The 24794-nt window shown below is 41.2% G+C and overlaps 1 protein-coding gene across 4 annotated transcripts in view; it reads left to right on the plus strand.

Moving 5' to 3' along the window:
* Positions 1–24161, plus strand: part of TGFBR3 (transforming growth factor beta receptor 3) — a 193994-nt gene extending 169833 nt beyond the window's left edge. For 2 of the 4 annotated variants that reach the window (XM_041750917.1, XM_041750919.1), the window contains exons 15-17: positions 6144–6185; positions 8726–8830; positions 20711–24161. In XM_041750917.1, coding sequence (XP_041606851.1) covers positions 6144–6185; positions 8726–8830; positions 20711–20829 — 266 coding nt within the window. In that variant the 3' untranslated portion in view covers positions 20830–24161. Of the gene's footprint in view, positions 1–6143; positions 6186–8722; positions 8831–20710 lie in introns of all 4 variants that reach the window. The other 2 variants (XM_041750916.1, XM_041750918.1) reach the window with 1 other exon arrangement.
* The last annotated feature ends 633 nt before the right edge of the window (positions 24162–24794 follow it).

Genomic DNA, 24794 nt, shown 5'->3' on the forward strand with positions numbered 1-24794 from the left:
TTTACTGAGCATTTACTCAGTACAAGGCTCTGTGCTAAATGCTTCATGTGGATAATCATATTTAATCCTTGTAGTCCCCCTGTGGGGCAAGTACAGAGCAAGATTAAATAACTTGACCAAGATCACATGACATATAAACAAATGATGGATCTGGGATTCAAATCCAGGCTCTTTGATTCCATAGTCTGTGCCTTTCTAAACCCTTCACCTTTTCGTAGGCAGAGATTGATTCTAGTTTTTAGTAAACTACAAGCAATGTAGGCATCGGTCTGTTCACACCCTCTTCCCACCTCCTTCTCCTATTCATGCCATACATATCATATTGGTATTCAAGTTCACACCCAAATACTCTACTGATTGTGAACTGAAAAGAAGATGAAGAATTTTAGGAAAAAAGTCTATTCCCCAAATGGTAAGATGTTGGAAAACATGCAAGCTATTTAAGAGAGTATTAAAATTTAGAAGTTCTGTGACTTTGAATCATAACTCACAAAAAAAAGCCCAGAAAACATGAATAGTTTATGCACATTATGGTTGATGGCAAAACAATTAAAATAGTTGAGGTAGTGCCATCCTACCATATTTTCTGAAATAGTTTGAAGTATAAGCATGTTAGTGCTATTTGCTTTGGATGCCATGACCCATTTTTGTGGCATTTGAGAACACTGGGGCTTACACAATAAAAATGGCTATACCACGTCAGTGATAATTTTTGCAAACGGTGAAAGGGAAGAGTAATCATTTTTCTGAAATTTAGAGCACATATAAAAAATGAGTGAGAAAGAACAATAAACATCATCCCCAAATTTGCCATGATTTATGTACAATATGTAATTCTTAGCAAGTTAAATGTTCAAAATACTGAATTTCCACTACATAACTTTTTAAAAATAAGTGTGCTCAGGACAGCACCTGGCATATCTTGGGCACTCAGTAAATGTTAATTTCCTTTCCTTCCTCTTAACCTCTCAGCCAAACTAGGTTTTGAGGGGAGTAGGGATAGAAGGGGTATGAAAGGGAAAGTTGTGAACGTCAAATGGAAGTTAATCCAAGAGAGGCGTTACCTTTCTGGAACACATTTGATTTTTCCAGAACAAAAATACTCTAATGCACCCAGCCAGGTTTTGTCCTCAGGCTGAGGTAGAGATGAGGGGAAGCTGAGTGAAAAGATGGTAGAAATGTTTAAGGGACAGATTAAGACATTCAGTCTTTATCCAAGGGAGACTAGATAAAGACTTTATCCAGTCTTTACCACCAGGAGTTGTTACTTTGGAATACACACACACAAACAAACACATACACAAATATATGCAAAATAAATATACACAAAAATAAAACAGTAGAATGAACTCCCATGAATCCTTCTGGTTTCAACAGCTACCAGTTTATGGCCAAACTTGTTTTATCACTCCCTGTCCCTGGATTGTTTTGAAGGAAATCCAGACATTTCATCTCATCCATAAATATTCTGGTATGCATTAAAAGTTAAGAACCACCAGAAGATTGGGGCACCTGGCTAGCTCAGTTGGTGGAGCATGCAACTCTTGATCTCAGGGTTGTGGCTTTGAACCCCACATTGGGTGTGAAGATTACTTAGAAAAAAATAAAGTCTTAACAAAAACAAAAACCCTTGGATAAGGAACCTGTGATCAGATCATTTAAGACTACCCTGAAAGCCTCATGAAGGTTGGTTTTAGGGAGATGAATGCAATAATAAGATATGTATGACAATTGTGGTTATTCCAAAAACTGTTTATCGGTACCTGCCATGTGCCAGGCATATAGTAAACACATCATCCTGTCTTTAAGGCCTTCACAGTGTCATGCAGAGCTTCACAACCTTGACTCTATTGATGTATTGAGCTGGATAACTCTTGTTATAGAGGGCTGTCCTGGGCATTGTAGGATTTTGTTTGTTTGGTTTTTTTTAATTTTTTTTTTTAATTTACTTATGATAGTCACAGAGAGAGGGAGAGAGAGAGAGGCAGAGACACAGACAGAGGGAGAAGCAGGCTCCATGCACCAGGAGCCCAACGTGGGATTCGATCCCGGGTCTCCAGGATCACGCCCTGGGCCAAAGGCAGGCGCTAAACCGCTGCGCCACCCAGGGATCCCGTTGTAGGATTTTGAATAGCATTCTTGGCCTCTACCCACTAGATGCCCATAGGAAACTCCTCCACTACCCATTGTGACAACCCAAAACGTCCCCAGACATTTCCAGATGTCCTGGTGGGGTGCAGGGGGGCAAAAATCACCAGGTAAGAATCACCGATCAAGTGGAAGGATACAGATAAGTGATGACACAATTGCAATGAATGTCGTAAATATGGAAAGAACCCAGAGAAGGGGTTTGTTTACAGTGAAATTAGTAAAAATTATATGTTAAAAGAGGTCTGCACAGAGGCCTCCTGAGTCTCCAGCTTATTCATCTCCCTATCTTTCCCTCTTTGCCAAACACCAGTAGGTTTGGGGACCAAGTAGACACCTTGTTTGTCTGTGGGCCTGCTCGATCCTACCGTGTTTAGGAGAACTGAATTGAAAGCTGGAGGCTAAAAGCTGTGGTCAGTTACTCATGCATAACCCCAGAAATATCCTGTTTATGAAAACCATGCCTAACCATCTGAGGAGGGAAATTTGGTTCTAGAGGCAGACCGAAATTTGCTCAAGAGTATATGAAAAGATTTAATTCAGAATGTTGATTATAGTTTGTACTTTCTGCAAATGAATCTTTATTGTTAACATTCTCTTCACAGCAATAGCAAGGGCTCCTTTCTTACAATTTTACCCTTAAACCAAAAGTAAATATTGCTGTGTTCCCCTGCTTTCCTTTCAGCATGCCAGCTCAATTATAGGGTTCCGGTGGAGATCAGGCTCCTTTAGTCCTACACAAGGGTTATTGGGGGATTTTTAGAAGAAAAAAAGAGGATAAAATCCTATAACCTCAGTGCTGGAGCTTGTACTTGTTATTGTTTATGGAGGAGCTTCACCCCCAGGGGAAATAAGCAACAACTGTTTCTGTTTAGCTCTGAGAGGAGGCCCCTATTTGGGGTGGGGGAGAAGGATTAGATCATAGCCTAAGTCCATTAAGAATTTTAAAACAATGCCATCCATCACACAGGCCTTGCTCTAAAACCCACATTCTCACATGTGAGGTCTCCTTAGGGGAGAGTCATTATTTAAAACCACTTAGGGATTCTGAGTGACAAAGTTCAGCCATGGGCGGTTGATTGGATGGAACTCTTCCCAGAAGCGTGTATGTTTCTCACATGATGAACACTATAGAGACCTTTAAATGCCTTTGGACTTAGTTCAGTGAATCAAACCACTGCTTCTTGGAAGTAGAATTTTGTGGTTAGATACCCCCCACCTCATAGGGTTCTTGGGAGTTTAAAAGGAAAAAAATCTAAGCAAAGGCTTTTTGTCAGTTGTAGAACCCTACACACGTGTGTAAATGGAAGGCATCACCATCATTATTTTATCGCTGCCAATAGGCTGAAGGGACCAAACTCCACAGTCTCTTGTGTTCACTTTGTAGTTGGTGATGTTCTGCATACTGAAATAGATTTTCTTAAAAACACAGTTATTTTAATTTTAGTAATTTTATTTAAGTACAACATGAACATATCCTGGTACCACCACTTTGCACAGCTCTGGGAAGCACCATTCAGTTGTGGTGGCTGTGACTCATCTGGTGGCATTCCTTCCTCTAGAGCTGGACCAGCACACCCCGTGCTGTAACAGTGTAGGCAGCCCAGCTGACCTGGTTAATCCTGAGCATTTACAGGCCTATGTACCTTCTTTATTTTTATAAACGTGACCTTAAATGCTGCTTGTTTACTCAGTTTTTTCACAATTTCTTTTGTTCCGCTGTGGATTCCAACACAAGGTGTGTGTTCTCCTCCTTTATTGAATGAAAATGGAGATGAAAAGAGACGAGCTAAACACTCACCACTTGCAACTGTAAAGAGCAGGGGTAGAGTCTACACCAGGACTCAGCACAATTTTTCTATGAAGGGCCAGAGAATGAGTGTTTTGGGCTGCTCACACGTTCCCTGCCCTGACGACTCAATGCTGCTCCTGCAACATACTGGCGTCAACAGTATATAAATGATGAGCATGGTCATGTTCCAAAAAAATTTTATTTATGGAATAGGTTTGACTTTCACATACTTTGCATATGTCATAAAATATGAATCTTTTGTTTTTTTTTTTAATGTCAGAAATATATAAAATATACCCTTAGCTCACAGGCCATACAAAAGTGAGTTTTAGGCCATGATACACTACCCTGTGGTCTGTGCTGTTCTCACTGTGAGTCACAAGTAGCTTCTTAATCAGTGCTCCCCTGCTATAAGGACAGAGTGACACTCCCCAGTCATGTAGCCTACTAAGCAGAATCTGGAATTTGGGTTCAGCCCCTGCCCTGATGCTTTCCAGCTGTGACCTTAGGCAAGTCACATGACAGCAGAGTCTCAGGATGCTCATTTGTAAAATAGTGATAAGAATTTTTCTGCCTCTCTCACAGGGCTGGTGTGAACCTCAAATGAGACTTGAACACGAAAGCATTACAGAAATGTCACAATATACAAACATTTTTATATAACCTTATTCCAGGCTTCTTCTGTTGTCTCCCTTGTCAAGAAGTACATCGCCATTCTAATCATCCTTCACTCAACATTTCTGGCAGGCCTGTCCCATGCCAGGCTAAGCCGTGCGATATACAGATGAGTAAGAGCTAGACCCCACCCTCAGGGCAGACAAGAATCTAGAGAATTATGATGTGATGGAGTACACGTACAACAACCAGGGGATGAATAAGCAAAGTGGGTAGAGACCGGCCCTGCTGGGGGGGAGGTTGGGCCAGTGAGAGAGTCAGAGAAGGTCTCCCAGTGAAAATACCGAACAAACCAGGTCAGGGGAAGGAGGGTGTTTCGGGGGATGCATCGCAAAGTGCGGTGACCTAGAGCAACATGGAGAATTTGGGTAGCTTAAATAACTATGAGGAGCCCAGCTTGGGTGAAGGACTCTTAGGATAGGAGGCTCCCGACAGGTCGGAAGAGGAGGAAGGCAGAACTTTGCGTGCCATGCTGGAGTTTAGATTTTTTTCCCTGTAAGTGCAGGAAGTCATGGAGCAATTTAATCAGGACGATAACATCATCAGCTTTGGGCTCTGGAAAATTCATGCTGGGGGAAAATATGGTGGAGGAAATATTTGGGGCAGGGGCAGAGACAAGGAAACCAATTAGGAAGGCTCTATGATAATGCGGATGTGTGATGAAAGGAGCTGAGGGGCGCCTGGGTGGCTCAGTTGCATCCAACTCTTGGTTTCAGCTCAGGTCATGATCTCAGGGTCCTGAGATCTCCCTGTCAGGCTCTGCTCAGCCCAGAGTCGGCTTGTCCCTCTGCACCTTCCCCTGTGCACATGCTCAAGTGCTCGCTCTCACTCTCTCTCTCAAATAAATAAATAAAATATATTTTTTAAGCTGAACTGTAGGATAATAGCATTAAGGAAAGAAGAATAAAGACACTTTTATAAAACTTGTGTACTTTTTAAAATAGATTTTACTTATTTATTTGAGAGAGAGAGTGAGAGTGAGAGTGAATGCAGGAAGAAGAGGGAGAGAGAATCCAAGCAGACTCCGTGCTAAGCTGAGCATGGAGCTCAGTCTCCCAACCCTGAGATCATGATCTGAGCCAAAACCAGGAGTCAGATGCTTAAGCCACTGACCCACCCAGGTGCCCCACAAAACTTGTGTACATTAAAAGAATTTTTTGAAAGTGGAAAAACATGTATACACTGGAGAAATACAGTATTTAAAGGTATTGAACCCCCTTATAAATAAATATAAAGGTATACACACATGCGCACACACATACACACACTGTCAGACTCACATTCCTTGATTTGCCTTCAAGTTTTCTTCAAATTGGAGAGCCTATACAATTGATTGTTAACAAAGTACAATGCTTAAAATTTCTGAAAAACCCATGTTACAGTTTTGACATCTAAAGAGGATAACTGACAAAGCTTTCACAGAGTCTTAACAAATAGGACAGTGTCCGTCTCAACTGAGATTGTGATGAACTTTTGCTTAAAACTTGGTTTCTCTGTGGAATGCACCATGATTTTTTTTTTTTTTCAGAAACAGGTCCAAGCTTTAAGGAACCGAATCCAATTTCTCCACGTAAGTCTTTATGCATCTATTTCGAAAGGAAGCCTCCTGGGCTTTTTATAAGAATGAGTTGGTTATGGAGCATTTGGCAAACTTTGAGTTTTGATAAGAAGACTTATGCTCTCATTCCCTGTCTTCCCCCCGCCCTTTTTTTTTTTCCCCATAATCTCGCACTTTCTCTGTTCCTCTGTCCTTCCTTCATCCTCTTTTTTTCCTGGCTGCCACTTTTAAGGATGAATTTGCTGACCCACTGGCATGTGTGGCCTTCATGGGAAGGCAGTAACTTAACCTAGCTTTAGAGAGAGTTCGTTATTTGCACACTTATATCAGTTGTGATATAAAAACATGCATTTAGGGGTGCCTGGCTGGCTCATCGGTTGAGTGGCTGCCTTCAGCTCAGGTCATGATCGCAGGGTCCTGGGATCAAGCCCCACATCAGGCTCTTTGCTCAGCGGGGAGTCTGCTTCTTCTTCTCCCTCCTTCTTGTTTACTCTCATGTGTGTGCTCTCTCTCTCTCAGATAGATGATTGATAGATAGATAGATGATAGATAGATATAGATAGATAGATAGATAGATAGATAGATAGATAGACAGACAGACAGAAAGAAACAACCTTATAGCTATGGAAGTGGTTTGCTTTACATCATCAACAGTACCTCCCTGCTCAGAGAAGCAGTGCTAAGGGAACTAGTTGCTGTGTCTTAAAGACCATCTCTTGTCCAAGGGGGTGGGGGGGTCTATGAGAAAGGGGAGGAGGGGGAGGTTGTAAGAAAAAAAGAAAGAGACCAACTACTACAAAATAATGCATTGGGGTTTGAGCCAATTTTATCACTTTGTATGGAAGAGAATTCTGACCAGAAAATACTTAGGTGCCTTGCCCGCAGTAATAATTGGCATTCAGGCAGGACTAGAACCTGGGCTTTCTGGCTTTACACCCAGAGCTCCTCTAGATGATGTGGCCTTGTGGGGGAGAACCTGTGCTTTTTTCCTTCCCTGAGAACTCTGTGTTAGTCTCCATGGCTGATCTCATCACATACACAGAACAGCCTGGTGAGTTCCTTTACGCAAAGCACTAAACTTTTCTAATGAAGTGTCTTATTTCAACAATATCATGGAAGAGTATCCATGAGCCCACAAAGGGAGACTTAGGGACATATTTCTCTCATACTTTCCCAGCCTGATTTTCATAAATGACATCTCCATTTTTAGAATTTCAGGGGAGTTTTAACTAGAAACTTTCAGTCATGCCCCAATTTTGCATCTGTAAGCATAGAAAGGCAAATCATCTTTTAATATCTACAGGCTAACTTAAGTTGAATTGATGGTTTGGTTCAACTTAACTTTTGGAGTTCTTCCCAGTTCATACTTCCCTCAGGATCCCCAGACCTTTTACAGACTTTTGTTTGTTCACTTCCTACCTTCAGCAAGTGAAGTTGTTCTATCCCCGTTTCCAGAAGTTAACACATCAGAGGGATATGTCTAGAAAAGTAGCCACCAGGACTTGGAAATTCCAAAATTCCAGCATCTTCACTAGCGTGGCATTCTCTCCTGAGCCCTTACAAGTTCTGGGGCTGCCTGGGGCGGGAGTTGGGGAGGTCACATTTGTCTATACAACTAGATCTTTTACACTGAAGTGAGATGAAAGGCAAAGAGATTCAATTTATATAGAAATCAGCTGGAGTCGCTTCTGACTCAAGAGGAATGGAGAAATGGAATTAAAATACTGGGGAGATTCTGTACCTTAAATTTATATTTAAAAAATAGCTTAGAAATTTGATTCTCCTGAAAACCCCTGTCTCTTGGAAACTGGTTTTAACTTCTTATAAGTGATTCACAGAAGGTAGTTCTCTTAAATGAAAGGAAATGTTCTATTTCTGTGGCCTGGAATTAATTTCAAATATAAACATCTTTGCCAAGTGGAGGAACAATTGGTTCTATTTATATGTTTTGCTGACCATAAAACTGACATCATTTCACATCGAGAAGTATTTCCGTCCCCCTCATAGAAAGATCACGATTGGAAAAGTGTTAAAAAGCAGGTTGTTTAAAATGACACAATATATAATTGTTAAGATGGAGGGTTTGATCTGAGGGGACCAGTGAGATGTTAGAATCTATAGGAATAGTTGATCCTTTCCTTATGTTTCCTCCTTGTCACCCCTTTTTTCCTGTTACCTCTCACACTTGTAAATGTCCATGAAAATGTTTTTGTAGAGTATTTGATCTGTGTTTTCTGTGTTTTCTTGTCTCGTTGTTGGAAGTGTTTGATGAGTAAGAAACAGTGCACCACATTTTGGTAATGGGTGCTTATTTCATTTTCCAAATCATCTTCAAACTGAAGATATCTTGGAGATCTGATCATTTCATTTTTTCTTTTGAGAAAAAAGTGTGTAAGTTTTAAATACATTGCAGTTGTTTGGAACTCTCATTTTGTCCTCATTTTCTTAGTCAATGCCCACCTTCCTGACAGTGTTTGTGTAAGAAATACAGAATTGAAACATCTGGTGCAGACTCACTGAAAGTATGTATTGGCTTCCCCTCTTTATAGCAGTTTTCCATGGTCTGGACACCCTCACTGTGATGGGCATTGCGTTTGCAGCATTTGTGATTGGAGCACTCCTCACAGGGGCCTTGTGGTACATCTATTCTCACACAGGTGAGTGTGACCATCAAGTATTAGTTGGTGTGTGTCCTGTGTGTCTGCCACACAGCAGACTTTTCAGTGTTTTGTTGGATGGATGAATGGATGGAATAAGGAATGAGAGAGAAAGGTCATTCCCGCCGTTTGCGCATGTACATATTTGGCATCAATTGGGTTTTGCAAAAATATAGTTTGCTTTAAGCACCATTAGAAAAGGAATGTTTAAACTATGTTAATTGCAATTGAGATGTTGGTGAAGGCTGGCCACTAATAAAGCTATTTTGTGGTTAGGGTTTAATTAAAGAAAATTGATGTAGACAAACTAGAAATTTAAACCCTTCCCTCAAAGCTAAAGACTTCAGCACAGACATGAATGGGCAGGAAGTGAAAAAGGAAGCTAAGATTTGCCAGGAGGCTGAGCACTGTCCGTAAGAGTCCCCAGTCTCAATGGCTTAAACCAGAATTTCTTGATCCTTTTAAAGTCCATACCATGTCCTCTTTGATAAGCATAAAATTCTCATGTCTTTCTTCTATAAAGTTATTTAAATTTTTAAAATATATTTTCATGAGTTGCAAACAAATAGAAATGGTGAAACAAAGCACTTTGTTTTGAAGCTGTGTTCCTCATCCAGCAAAATTCTGATGTGCCCCTTCTCTTGACCTTTCCCCCTACTCCTGAGGTTGAAACATTCTGGCCTGAACAGAGAATCTGTTCGCACCCCAGTACACAATGCGGACCTGGCAAGGGGAGTTTAGTGCAGTGGGGAAGAAACAAATGGACTGCTCTTATGTTGCTTCTTTCTTAATTTCCTTGCAGATAGATATAGGGAAGAAAGACATTTTAGGGTATGTCTAATGAGCTAGTTGGGGTTTTATGTCCTTGAATACTTACAGTTTGCACTGTAACCCAGGTAAATTGTGCTTGGTTGCTGAGAGACCAGCGACAGGTTCAGCCCTTCTGTTTAGAATTTCATTAATTTTCCATTGAACCAATGAGTGCCATGATCTTTGGCTTTACCTTGGGCCATTCAACCAGACAAGCTGACAAGATGACTGCTTTAAAAGGCAGAGAAGCACAGAAGGGCACTTTGAGAAGTCATATCTTAATCCTTACCAGAACTCTTCAAAGAGTTCAAATATTCAAATAATGCATCCTCCTACTGAATCATTTTAGATTATGGCAGGAGAAGAGATCCTTTTGTGCCTAGCATAGAGAAGTCACACAATCCAAAGCAAAAGTTAAGGAAAGTGTACTTGTGGGGCTTTGAGTCCTCAGATTATTATTCCTAGTCAGTGATGTTTGAGTGAGGTATATTTCACATGAGAGAGAAAATAGGAGTCTTAATCTCAAATGTCATGATTCTGAGGATATACAAACCTCTGTGAGTCAGCTTGGGAATACTCTTCCTCGTGAACAATTCATACAAGCACCAGAAGGGACAGCTTTTAGCAGAGCAGCATTTTAGAATAAATAATATTTCATAGGAATACTGACACATTCAGATCTCACACCAGCCTCACAATCTTTCCCAATCTCCCGCATGGCTATGAGGCTCCAGCGCTGTTGGCAGCTTATGCTGTATATTGGGAATGAACTTGAAACTATGCCAAAAAAATTCTGTAGTCCCGAGGGTTTTATATGGGCTGGTTAACCTATGCTTAACATGTGCCTGCCCAGCCATGACTAGCCTTGGCCATAGAGCTACACCCTCAAACCCTGAGAGTTCATCTCAGGCCAGGTGAGGCCAGGTCAGGCAGGAGGGCTACCACATGGCCCTCACTGTTGGCACACAACCCGCTGAACTCGCTCTGATAATCCCAGGCTTTTGTGCACTAGCCAAGCTCACAAACCTGATAAAAAAACAAAGCATGGTTTTATGGCATTTATTGCTCTACTCATTAAATTCCAAAGTTTATTGTTCCTGCTCCCTTCCCCCAACAAACCAGAAGGGGAGGAGTTTTTACATTTTGTTAATAGAGAAATAGGTTTGGAAATAGATTAAAGGAAAAACTAAAAACCCTTTCTGCTCTGGCTTCCAGCAATCTAAACTATGCTGATTTGGAAGGCTTATAGACACTGTCATTTGGGCTCCACCATCTGCTAGCATCACATATGATACAGCTTCAGAATGACTTTTTACTAAAATGTGTAGCCTCTGGTTCATTTTAAAGACTTCTCTGAAGGAAAGCCAACATCATGTAAGTGTGAAAGAGGCTCACTTCCCAGCCCGGTGGTACTATCCTGTCCAGAACTACTTCGGTTTTGCACCTGGATCAGCTAGGCAGCAAATTTAAATGAAAAGAGATTGTAATGCAGGAGCCCATGGAGAGAAGTTTGTGTACAAACACAGACTCAGTGCATTCAATTTCCACAATAATCTAAGCTGTGGAACTCAGACCTTATATGGTATAATTTGGGGGTTCAAGCTAGCATCTGCCTCTGAGTCCAAAACAATCCTTAATTTAGACAGATTCTCTTTGATTATGCTTTCCCTTCCATCTGAGTACAGAGCACAAAACCAAGTGATGTGTTTGAATTGCGGCTCTCTACCTACATACCTGGAATGTGTGTTAGTCTAAGGAGCAGAGTCTCTACTTTTTCATATCATAGGTTTGGGCACCACGAAGGATACTTCCTTAAAGCTCTATTAATCCTGTTTGGAAAATTCAAACTTACATTATCTATTAAGATTTTGCAAAGAGGAAGAGCAGTTAGAATGAGAATGGTTCTGGAAAGGAACCTTAGAATCTTCATGTTCCTGAGAGCCTTGCTAGTCCATGAAGGGTTTTTTGGGGTGAGGGGTAAAAGTATTTACTTTTATTTTGTAGTTAAACTTTTTAGCCTTTAAACTAGCCTACGGCAGTATATGCATAGAGTTGAAAGGCTGAAGTAGTTCTATGAGACTTGTTATGAAGAACATGAGTCCCCTACTGCCCGAATCCCTTTTCTCACTCCTCAGAGCACCATTTTTGACTCTTAACAGATTTTTTTGAACATTTAATCCTTGTATCAAAATGACAGTATAATATTGCTACTTCTTATCAGTTTTAGGTCTTTTCTGTCAACCTCCTACAAGGGAAAATAAGAATTTAGTTCTTTTTTTTTAATCCCTGTGCCCCAATTATACATTCATGCCCCTGACTGCCCCCCGATCCCCACCACTCTAACAGAATTATACTGAAATTTTGGGTAGGTCAGTATTTACTGTTTACATTATTATGACTACCAAAATGCTAATCACACTTTAGCTATATAATATTATTCTTTCTACATGATTTTTTTTTTTTTTTTTGAGATAGAGAGAGAGAGAGAGAACATGTTGGCAGGGGTGGGTGTGGTATGCACATAGAGAGAGGAAATCCCGAACAGGCTCCTTGCCCAGCATGGAGCCCAATGTGGGGCTTGACTTTTAATTTTCCCTAGAATTAATGATTATCTCTACATACACATAGTAGCTTAGTTTTCTGTATACTTCTCACACTAATTCATCTGTTGGCACTCTGTCAGTGGATTCGGTCTCCTTATAATACATTCAGATATTCTTCTGATTCATTTCCTTCACTCCATCTTTTCTGGAGCCTTCTTACCTGTTCCTGTCTGAACTGGTTGCCCTTTATGTTTGGACTCTGCTGTCTTCTTATATTCTTTCACCACTGTTCTGGGGGTTCCCTGCACTTTAGTTCTGAATGGCCTGTATCATGTTTCCCACGTCTTCGTCCTTTGTTGAAAGGGCACATAAGAAGTAAATATTTGTCATACCTGTCATATCTGAAAATATCCTCAGTTTATACAAACACATGGTAGACAGTTTGGCAAAGTGTAGACTTTTAGGTCATAAATAATTGTCTTTCAGAATTTAGAAGCATTCCTCATTGACCTTTAGCTCTGAAGATTGCTTTTGGGAAATTCAAAGCCATTCAGATTCCTGGCCTATTTTTTGTTGTTGTTTGTTTTGGTTTGGTTTATTTTTTTATGGAAGAAATTTTGTGATAGTCCTTGATTTAGGTGTATTTTCATACATTATGCTGGGCGTTGAGTCCTTTCAGTCTACAAACTCATGTCCTTGAGCATTAAGATTTTTAGAATTATTTGTTTTTTCCTGTTTTCTGTGTTCTCTTATTCTAGAAATCCTTTTAGAATTGAACCTCTTGGGGCACCTGCATGGCTCAGTCAGTTAAGCATCCGACTCTTGATTTTGGCTCAAGTCATGATCTCAGAGTCATGAGATCGAGCTCTGCTTGGGTTCTGCACTCAATGGGGAGTCTACTTGAGATTTTCTCCCTCTCCCTTTACCCTCCCCTCTTCTCTCTCAAAAAAAAAATTAGGGCATCTGGGTGGCTCAGTGGTTGAGCATCTGCCTTTGGGTCAGGTTGTGAGCCTGGGGTCCTGGGATCGAGTCCCACATCAGGCTCCCCACAGGGAGCCTGCTTCTCACTCTGCCAATGTCTCTGCCTCTCTCTCTGTGCCTCTCATGAATAAATAAATAAAATCTTTTTAAAAATTAGCTTTTTGAATGATCCTCTTTCTTTTCTATTTTCTACTTTTTTCCTTAATTTCTAAGAGATTTATCATTTAGTTTCCTGCTGAATTTTTAAATACAGCATTCAAAATTTTAAATTCTAAGACATTTTTCCTATGAATTAAAAATATATATGTCCATTTTCATCTCATGGATATAATATCTCTCTGAAAATGCTAATACAGGATTATTTAAGAATGAGTAAGTTCTGAGCTTGTGGCTCGGAAATAATGATTATGAATTTCCCTTAAGATGATCTGGCTGGGCTTATTGAAGAACTCTTAATAACATATCTTTGGATCTTTCTCTTGAGCTCATCAGGTTTTCTATTAAACAGGTTTTCCTACTTTCTAATTGGAAACTCTAGGTCTGGGGATCACAACATTCAACGTACGTGACTTTCATTTAATCTTCTTTCAGGTGGGTTCTCTGCTCTCAGCTGCCCTGGTGTTGGTCAAATTCTGTTTCATCTTCTAGAGAGTAAACTTCCTGTCTTCCTCCCGATTGAGGAAAGGCAGGGTCCTCCCACACAGAGTAGAGAAGGGGATTCAGGGAAATCTCACTGCTCCTTATACAGGAGTCAGTTACCTCCAGTGCTTGCACCTTCATGTTTACCCTCTCTTTTAGGGTATCTGATGCCATCATTTCTTGAGTTGTTGAGGGTTCTAACTTGGTTGTTTCTCAGCTTTTCTTATGTTGGCTTAGGTTCTGGCTCTCTTAAATCTGCTAGGTCACTCACCCATTTCTTCCCCAGCTTGTCTCCACTCCTGGTTTTCCTTTTTTCTGGTTGGTTTATGTCTTTTCATTTTGGTGAGATTTTCCTCCAAGCCTCCGTGTGGGTTGCAATTTTGTACTAGTTAATGTTTCAATCTCTTGATATCCTAATTGTAATTATTTCATTAGCTCACCCCGTCATAAGAGTGAACTAGACTACTTCAAGTTTAGAGAAGTTTTCAGTTGCTATTAAGCCACTTTAAAAATTGTGCCTCCCCATTCTCCAAGCTAAAAGACTTTCCTTTTCCAAACAGATTCATGCAGAAGGATGGGTTAGATGTTGTCATCATTTATCTTCATCTAAACTTGCCTTGTGGCTCCTGAACAGAATTACTCAAAGTCTGATGATAAGAAGAAGAAAAAAGAAAGGGGGTCCTGGGCAGGGGGAGGGGGCACCCTCCATGTACCTGTACAGCCCTTGGACTTGAAGCTCTAGTTCAACTGTTAGTCCTCTTATCTGAGCCAGATATATTAACCATGTTTCCCTAACCCCTACTTTCCCAGGGTTATTGGTAAGAACGCTTAAGCAAGAATGTATGTGAAAAGTCTTCTGAACTCCCAAGTCCTACAAAAATATAAGATACTGAAGGTTTCTCGGGTGTGTAGGCAGAAAAAAAATCTAAGTGGAAGGAACACTGCATTTCACAGAGCAAAATAAATGCTGAAGTCTCGAATTAAGTGTGCCTGTCCCTATCCTTCAGGCTTCTCTTCAGCAATGCTTAGTTGAACATACTTTGTGTTCTTAAAGCAAAAGTCAAACACACCCTTAGGTTTACCTGAGTCAGGTCAGAGTTTTTAATTAGGAGCATCTGTGGAGGCCTCTAATGTTTCTAGAAGTCTGAAGTTTCTTCAGGCTCCCAAGTTTAGTCAGAAGAGATAAGCAGAAAGACAGATATGACTAAAGTAGGGAGCGAGAACTCTGGAAAACAGTGTAGAGGGTCCTCGAAAATAGAGAAAAATAGAGAAATTCCACGACCCAGCAATCACACTACTAGGTACTTCCCCCAAAGGTACAGATACAGTGATCTGAAGGGGCACCTGTATCCCAGTGTTTAGAGCAGCAATTTCTGCAGTAGCCAAAGTATAGAAAGAACCCAGATGTCCATCAACAGATGAATGTATAAAGAAGATGATGTATATCATCTTTATATATATATATATGTGTGTGTGTGTGTGTGTGTGTGTGTGTATAAATATGTGATGGAATATTACTCAGCCATCAAAAAGAAGAAGAAATCTTGCCATTTGCAATGACATGGATGGAACTAGAGGGTATGATGCTAAGTGAAATAAGTCAGAAAGGCAGTTATCATTGACTTCACTCATGTGGAATTTAAGAAACAAAACAGAGGGTTCTAGGGGAAGAGAGGGAAAAATAAAACGACGAAATCAGAGAGGGAGACAAACCCTTAACCATAGAAAACCAACTGAGGGTGGCTGGAGGTGAGGGGTGAGGGGTGGGGGGTGAGGGGTGGGGGGTGGGGTAACTGGGTGATGGACATTAAGGAGGACACGTGATATGATGAGCACTGGGTATTACATAAGACTGATGAATCACTGATCTAAACCTCTGAAATCTAATACACTATATGTTAATTGAATTTTAATTTAAAAATTTAAAAAGTAGGGGTCAAGAGACTTAAGTCCCAGGGATCAGAAAAGATGCAACTGGAACAGATGGGAACACACCCTGGTGTGACTGTAAAAATGGCAGGATCACTCTTTGCCACCCACATGTGCAGGTTAAGTTAAAGTAAGATAGCTGCAAGGGGTGCCTGGCTGGCTCAATTGATAGAGCATGCAGCTCTTGATCTTGGGGTCATACGTTGGAGCCCCACATTGGGTATCGAGATTACTTAAAAATCAAAATCTTTTTAAAAAGAAAGATAGCCACAGAAAACCAAAATGCAGGTGCAAATAGGTTAACCATACTGCAGGAATATAGAAAGAAAGTGATATGACATTTTGAAAGGTTTTAAATTCCTGCCTTGGGGGGCACCTGGGTGGTTAACAGGTGGTTAAGCATCTGCCTTCAGCTCAGGTCATGATCCCAGGGTCCTCGGATCGAGCCCCACATTAGGCCCTCTGCTCAGCTGGGAGTCCGCTTCTCCCTCTCCTCGTGCTCTCTCTGTGTCTCTCTCTGCCAAATACATAAATAAAATCTTAAAAATAAGTAAATCAATCAATAAATTACTACCTTGGAATATTTTCCCCTTTTCTCATTAATTACAGCAACATTGAATTTGCCCCTCCTACAGAGTTTGCCTGCAGAAGAAAAGTCTTGTAGCTTAAATTTTTGAAACTGACACATAGTGATTGAAGATTTCTATAAACCAAAGGTAGTCTTGTTCACTCTCCTTACAGGAGCAAGCTTGTTAAATAATTACACTGAGGATATCAAGAGATTGAGACATTGATTGGTACCTAATCGCAACCAACACATAGGCCTAGCCGACAGTATCTTTTTCTTTCCAGCATCAAGTAATATTAAATCTGAATCACCCCCAGGCATATGGTTTTCAATCCAATGCTTAAGTATCTTCCAAGAAAGAGATTCCGTAAATTCCCCTTATAACTAACCAATCCCCATAATCAGCAAGTTCTTTTCTCTGTGACCTAAATCCTTATTGCTACCATTTAAACTCATTTCCTCATGTTCTGCCCTCTAGAGAGATAAAGAACAGCTGTCTGCTCTTCTTTATAATAATCCTCTTTGGGTGATATTTGCAAACATTCTCCTTTGGGCTAAATGATTGAGATTCCTCTCACCTTTTTTTTTTTTTTTTATGAAGATTTTATTTATTTATTTATGAGACAGAGACAGAGAGAGAGAGAGAGAGAGAGAGAGAGAGAGGCAGAGACACAGGCAGAGGGAGAGGCAGGCTCCATGCAGGGAGCCCGACGTAGAACTTGATCCTGGGTCTCCAGGATCACGCCCTGGGCCGAAGGCGGTACTAAACCGCTGAGCCACCCCAGCTGCCCCTTCTCACCTTTCTTTAAAATTCTTCTGTTGCTGCTTCCCTATAGAGCCTCTCCGTGTTATTCACATCATGCTGTGATGAAGTTTCTTCCCCCAAAAAACCAAACAGAAGTTTCTTCCCCACAACCTGCCATGCTGAAAGATGCAGAGATAAGAATTTGGTTGTAAAGGAGACTGCCAAAGAGGTGGCAGGAAATCAGATCTGGACAACTCCATGCCAAGCTAAAGAAATAAAACAGATTATCCTTTAAGAAATAGAATTTTCTATTTCTGAAAGCATCTTTGGCAATAGCTCAGCTCAGCCACAGGCAAATATGCAAGCTGGGTAGAATTAGTTCTAACACACCCTTCTCTGAATGCTTCCTCCCCACATCTCTCTTCCTCAGTGGGGTTTGAAATCTTATGAGCAAAGTGTGAAGACTGAACACATTTCTTTTGAGGGCCAGCTATCATGTTTATGAGCAAAGATCCTTCCTTGAACTCCTTACATTTGCTAAGTGGGCCTACTGTGCTTCGTCCTGAGGTCCTCACTGCCCATCTTCTCTAAAAGTAGGGTGGTTTTTTCTGTCACCCAAGGAATGTGTTAGAGAAAGTCAGTGCTCCAAGAAATTGGAGGTCACTGTGATAGAGAAAACCAAAGGGCTCGTCTCAGAAAACCCAGGGGAACTCCACTGACTTTTTAAGCAGAAGCATCTGCACATTAAATTTTGTTTCTCATGTGACTTTTTCTGTAGCACCATTTCCATTTGATAACGAAAAACTTTGTCTTAATTTCTCAGAATGTAAAAGTTTTTAACAATTTGGTTATATTGAGAAATCTCAGGTCTTACATGTGAAAACAGCCATCATGGTAGAAGATATTTTCAGTATTTCTGGGCAGATTCTCAGATAAAGATTCACCTTAGCTTGGCACATTGTTGGCTTAAAGTCAGAAGATTTTTTTTCTAATTTTTCCCCCTATCGTATAATTGACACACGTTACAGTAGTTCCAGGTGTCCAACATACTGATCCCACAAATCTATACATTCTGCAGTGTTCCTCCCCAAGTGTAGCTCCCATCTGCCAGCATATAACGATATTTTGAAGTCAATAGACTATTGGGTTAGGTTGACTTGTCCACCATGGTGAGATGCATCCTGCAATTTTGAGTATAGGGGGCTTCTTTGTTTTGTTTGAGTGTTCATTTTGGACGGTGTTTTGCATTAGCACAAGAGTTTCCAAAACTGGAAGTTGAAAGACCTTTTTAATGGGCACTGATTAAAATAAACTGGCATGGCAACAAATTATATTTGGCAAATAGACATCAGAAAGCAAATATTCCGACTTCCTGGGCAGGGAGTCATACTGGCACTTTTCCCGACTCTGAATAATCAAGCACATGTCCAGTTCTGGACGAGATACTTGTTCATTGTCGATAGATGAGGCAGGGCCATCTTGCTTTAGCTGGCTGTCAAGCTGAACAGATGAAGCCCAGGTGAGCCAGAAGGGGATGGTGGAGTGCTGATTCCTCCTGCTTTTCTGACGTATCCTCTATTTAAATGGAGAAAAGATGTTTTAAAATGTGCTCCATGCACAGCCACATTAGTGCTTCTAATTGATAACATAAGGATCCAGCTGGGTGTGGATCAACATGTGGGTTTAAGGGAGCTGAATTTTTAAAATATATCACGAGTTGTTCGGGTCTCAGGAGGCTTTTGGGTTTTGGGGGGAGGGGTTTTTTTTTTTTTTTGGTGTGGTTTTTGACATTAGAATAGCCGAGATTTGATTTCCTTCTAGAAATAAGCTCTCACTCTGGGGAAAGTGAATTTCTGGCAGAAAGTCACTGTCATTGAGGCAGCCTTCCCCATCTTTAATTACATCCATCCATGCAGGGTAGAGGGCAGTGCTGGGGAGGGTCCAAAATATAGATTGCCTAAAAAAAACAAGAGTGAAAATACAGTTTTTCTGCCTCTGAGGAATATTGGCCCTCTCTCACCTCTAGCCCACCAATCCCAGAAGAAAAAGATAATCAGAGGAAATCCAGCACAGGCCAAATAATGCAGCAAACATATAAATGCCCCGAGGTTGATGCAAAAATGTGTGTTGAGGTTGTGTGGTTTGTAAAATGGGTGACAGGGAAAGCTGTAACCAGATGCAAGGGCATGAGCCAGTTCTACATTTTGCAGAGCTGCTTTTTGGCAGAGTCTTTTGAGGGGCCCAGAAAAGGGATGGAAGTAACGGGCTAAGATCCTGTCCTTGAAGAGCAGAGCCTTTGCTCTGTGAGCTTTGTTTTAATGAAGCGGCCAGAGGGCTGCTTATCTCTCTGGCTGATAGCTGTGTATTTCAGCTTGACAGGAAAGAGGAGGCTCATTCATAAACAGACCTGGCCCTCTGGGGCTTCCCACATTGCAGGGCGGACCAGAAGTTTATTAAGTTTATGCTGTGACTTTTCAGAGAAAATGCAGTGTTTTTCATTAGAGAGCGTTGATCACTTTTCCCTACACAGAGCCATTTTTTGAGGGCTGCCCTGAGACCATTTTCGCTGAAGAAAAGGCTTAGCTCTAGGGCCTTTCGCAGTGCTAAATGCAAACCATGTGTGTGACCCAGGGGTTCCTGCTCCTCCAAAGCACTGCACATTTGGCAAAAGGAATGGGTTTAGTTAAAATGCAGTGGGATGTGTAATGAAAAGTGGGATGCTTAACGTGTTAGGAGGTATTCTCACTGCACCCCCAGTAAACTGTAGGGTGGAGGACGTCGTTCCCTGGCAACCACAGTCCCCCCTGGACGATCAGCTGAACTCCTTGCCCAAAAGGTTTTCCTGAGAACGGACTTGTCCGACCTCCATTTCTCAGGTGGGTTGTGTGCTTGGGCCACACAGCTCTCTCTGCTGCAACTATGGCAAAATCCAGACTCACCAACCCCATGTGGAGCAAGTATATTCAGAAAAAGGCCCCCAGACTTCCAGGCCTCCCTTGTCGCAGCCTAAAGGTCTCACCCTCCAAACCCCATGGTGCTTAAGAAGGGCTAGGACTGTGTTTCCTGAATACCAGGCCTGGGCTGTTGGATCACATCGTATAAATGGTGGCAGTTTCTTCAAAGGTCCTGGGCACTGAAATCCTGGGTACTCTGTGTCATCTATCATGGCCTTAGTCACTAGAGCTGCCCATCAGTTAGCTTGAAACAGTTTGCTTTTCACTACGCAAGAGGTTTTAAAAACAAGAGGAAACTTTTTTTTCCAATACAGAAATTTCTTATTAAAAAACTTGGAGGCCAACATTGAAAGCATGGTTTGTACACAACATTTTTGGAAGAACAAAGTGAATACAACCAAATATATTAAAATGGTTTCAATTACCGGCATTGACACAAAATTAGTGCAAAAAAAAAAAAACAACTACAATTGCACAGATAGTGGCTCTTGGATCTTGGAATTGAACTTGATCTGTGATCTCTCCCATTATCCAAGTGAGAAATGAGAGCTTGGGCTTTTGTCTGTGGTTGACTGTGATACATGGGACTCTTCTGTTCCATCGGAGACGAAAATCATAACTAGCCTCCTAGCAGACGTGCCCTGAAGTGATCTTCTCAGGGACGCACTCGTGTAACCCGTGTCTTTCTTTGTCCCTTGTCTTGAACTGCAGGGGAGACGGCGGGAAGGCAGCAGGTCCCCACCTCGCCGCCGGCCTCGGAGAACAGCAGCGCGGCCCACAGCATCGGCAGCACGCAGAGCACGCCCTGCTCCAGCAGCAGCGCCGCCTAGCCACCTGCCACCCCCGCGACCAGGCCGAGGGCCCAGCCACATGTCCACGCTTGCCAGCCTTTGTCGCGGTGCCCTTGTAAAGAGAGAGGGAATGTCAATCTAAAGACCACCTGTTGTACTCCTCCGCCCCCCAGGGCTGACACCCCCACCCCTGGACTTCTGTGCCACACTAGAACTCCCGGGGGGAAGCCACGGTGGTGGCCTTCTCCTCCAGCCCCGCACAGGCTTGGGGGGTTTTCAATGTGAAACACATGCCAGTTTTCAAAATGCTGCTTTGTCCAGGTAAGACTATTCATGATCTGGGGGCCCGGAGACACCCTGACTCAAGGAGTTGGTAAGAGGATAGTAAGCAGACGGTAGGACCAGTGAGGAGATCTGGCCAAAGATTCTGGTATAACCGAACCAAGATGTAAAACGAAAGGAATACTTCAGGATTTCCTGTGTTCCTTCACGTCTAATTTGCACCTTCTGGACGCACACTTCTCACTTTGCTGTCACACCCTCTCGGGGCTGATGTTGTGGCTTGATGGGTGCTGCCCCCAGGGACCGCATCCTGACACGCATCACAGCAACATTCCTTTCTTGTGCCCTGGGCCAAAACCAGTGCTGATGACTTTATCAGCGTTCCCCCTTCTCCCACACCCGCACACCGACTGCAAAAATGTCTTAATGCAAGTTCTGTGATTTCTTGATAAGCCTAAAGAAATTGAAAATAGCCAAAATCTAGGACTGCAGATTTGTGCCCATTTATGACCTTGTGCTCTGAAAAACTAAATCGGGGCAAATGTAGTTTTAAAGTAGAAGAGGAATTTGCACAGTAATATATATGCAAGTATAGGTATAGACTATGTCATCTGGCACATTCGTTTTCTCAGTTAAAAAAAAAAGAGAAAATTCATTCCCCTTTTTAAAATGTCCTGCGCCTCAGAGTTGGAAGTTATTCTTAAATGTGTTTGGGAGAATAAGTGTTTCCACTCAAAACACGTCAACCTTTTAAATAGACCCTTTTGTGAAAAGCAAAGCTTTTGCTCGTGCATTGCACGGCAGATCCTGTTGGATTCCGGTTGGTTATCTGAACAGTGTCACCAGTTCTGCCAAGAAAGTGCTGAGATCTAGGAGAGGGCACTCATGTGGACTGCTTTAGTTCTCTTGCCTTAAGTATATTCCGAACTCAAAAAGGATTTGAGGTGGATTTTATTAAAATGGAATAATATGATGCCACTTTGCAGCTAAAATAAGCTCAACTGATACCTCTGTGTTAAAAAAAAAAAAATGCCAGAGGGAAATTTCCATGCCAATATATTTACTACTGAGGATAGCTTCACTGCAAATAAATATTAACCTTTTTCCAGAATTCTCCCCAAAATGACTCAGAATCCCACAAACAGAAAAGGCCAAACCCTGCCCACAATATTCATAAACAAATCTCACTGCCCTTAAAATAAAGAGTTGTACCTAGTTCTCTGAATGGAACCCTAAGTAGAAAATGTTGATGGCACCCAAGACCTGTAGGCAGTGTCTGTCGGGCACACGAGTCGGTGGAGATACTGGGAGTCATTGATATGATACTGATAGATCATACTAGTCGCTGCTAGGACAGACCTATCACCAGTCATAGAGCAATACTCTGATTTGAGAAGTGTAGTTACTCAATCTGGATAATATTAACCAAAACAAATTACTTGAGAGCTAAGATTTCCAGGCTGTCTACGTTGATTTCTTGAAAATTTTGCAGATTGCCACATACAAATGAAGATAGGAGATTAGAGAATTTATTTCCTTCAGTTAACTTTTTAACACAAGGGTATCAGAGTGGAGGACTTACATGATGCTACCTGTGTTTGAAAATAATGCGCTTTGCCTAACCTTCAGCAGAATGTATTGTTTTAGCATATTCTATGTATAAAAAAGTTTAAAGATGTCTTCAAAGAAGACTAGAGTCTTTAAGTCACTTATAGCTATATTTTACTACAAAAATTTGTGTATAAAGATATATTTAAGTGTTTTCGATAAATTTAAATTACTCCATATGAAATGTTTAATTTCAGTTACTGTGAATTCTTTTGATCAGTTCTTTGCTGTTTAAAAAACCCTTTCCATCCTGTTAAAAAGAAAATTAGCCATTAAGAGGTATTAAAAGACCCAAATCTTCAGATGGACAGGGTTAAAACACTTTTTGTGATTATATTTAAAATGTATATTTTTGAGAGAGATGCTACATTGCCAATGAGTTTATAAATAATTTAAAATTAATCTACAAATTTATGGATGCAAATCAAAAGATTTTAAAAGAAAGAAAAGAAAAAAAATCACCTTTTATTTGTTTGGATCTTACTGTCAGTAGTAATATTCAGATCAAGAAATCCGTGTTGGTAAACCTGATCCCATGTTTAATTGGAGAGTGAACATCAGTAAATATCTCAGAAATGTTTCCAAAGAAAGTGTTATCTCCCTAGCTTCGTATTACATTTCCAGTTGCTTCATACTTCACAGTTTCAGTACAAAATACAAGCTATACTTTATAGCAAGTTCTGCGATTGTCTTTAAAACTGTTGTTATATTCCAGTTAAATGCTTCTGTCTACAGTCTTTTCTTACTTCTGCAGGCTACACCCTAATTCACAGAGGCCGTTTTGTTTTGTTCGTTGTTCAAGCTAAACCGATTGTTGAAATGCTCTCAACTCCCAAGGCAGAGGGTCTAATACCCTGTAGCTTCTCACCACAATTACTCTGTATTTTCAAAGTGAGAGACACCTCTTCTGTTTAAGCTGTCCCTGTAGCATTTTCTACACAAACAAACAAAAATGGTCTTTTCCTTGTCTGTAATAAGATTGTAAACCCATTTTCTGTGTGTGTTCTGTAGTAGGCATGATTGTGGGTGTGTGGGGGTGCGCACATGCGTGCCAGTCTTTTTGTACTGTAACTACCTCATGGCGTGAGTGATGGTTGTACTGCCGGTTGTGTTAACAGAGCACGTTTTGTTGGGCGGATTGTGTGTGTGTGTGTGTGACCTTTTTTCCTGTTTGTTTTATCTGGGGGTTGTTCATGAAACTGACAGATGTTTTTCTAAAAAGGACTATTATCAGTTTCCAAATACAATACTTCTCTCTTCTGGTTTTTCCTGAGTGAGCCTGATTTTGTTGCTGTTTTTCATCTATCAGGGTAAAAAGAGTACCCTTGAAAATCCCTGTGGCCAGTTTGAACACCCCTGTTGTATTCTTTTCTCTGTTCAATGTGTTGGCAATTTTATGAACATGCTTAGATGTATAGTTTTGATAACCACAGTTTTCAGTCCTTTATCTGTGCATAATAAAAAAGATATATATCAATTTATTAACGTGTGTCTCATTTGTCATCATTAAATTCTACCCTCAGGATGATAGAACTTTTTCCTTGTAGCTTCTTCTTCTTTTTTTTTTTTTTTAAGATTTTATTTATTTATTCATGAGAGACACAGAGGGAGAGCCTGATGTGGAACTCAGATCCCAGGACCCCAGAATCATGGCCTGAGCCAAAGGCAGACACTCAACTACTGAGCCACCCAGGTGCCCCTGCCTTGTGACTTCTGAATTGTTCATTTGTTCCAACTGTGTTGGTGTGGAGTCAGGACTGAAGAGCCTAAGAAAAAGAACTAACTCAGAGCAGAGGGAAAGAATGAATAGACTAGAAGAAATGACACCAGGAGCTGTCACTGTCTCGGAAAAATGTGGTGGGAGACTCAGAAGTGGATATCAGCCCCTGAATCCACTCCTGGCCTTTCTGTCAACCTCCTAGAACCAAGGGCTGAGAAATAATAGTATTGGCATCTCCAAATAACCCAGTGCCACTTCCAGCATTCTCTATGGATCTGGATACCATCGCCTTATAGCTGCCTAAGCCAGAAATCTGGAAATCTAACTTGACTCCTCTTTGGCTTTCCACCACCAAATAAGTCCAAGTTTATTCAACCTCTGGAGTATCTCTTCC

This window comes from Vulpes lagopus, chromosome 3 (genome assembly GCF_018345385.1).
Source record: "Vulpes lagopus strain Blue_001 chromosome 3, ASM1834538v1, whole genome shotgun sequence".
Lineage (NCBI taxonomy): Eukaryota > Metazoa > Chordata > Mammalia > Carnivora > Canidae > Vulpes > Vulpes lagopus.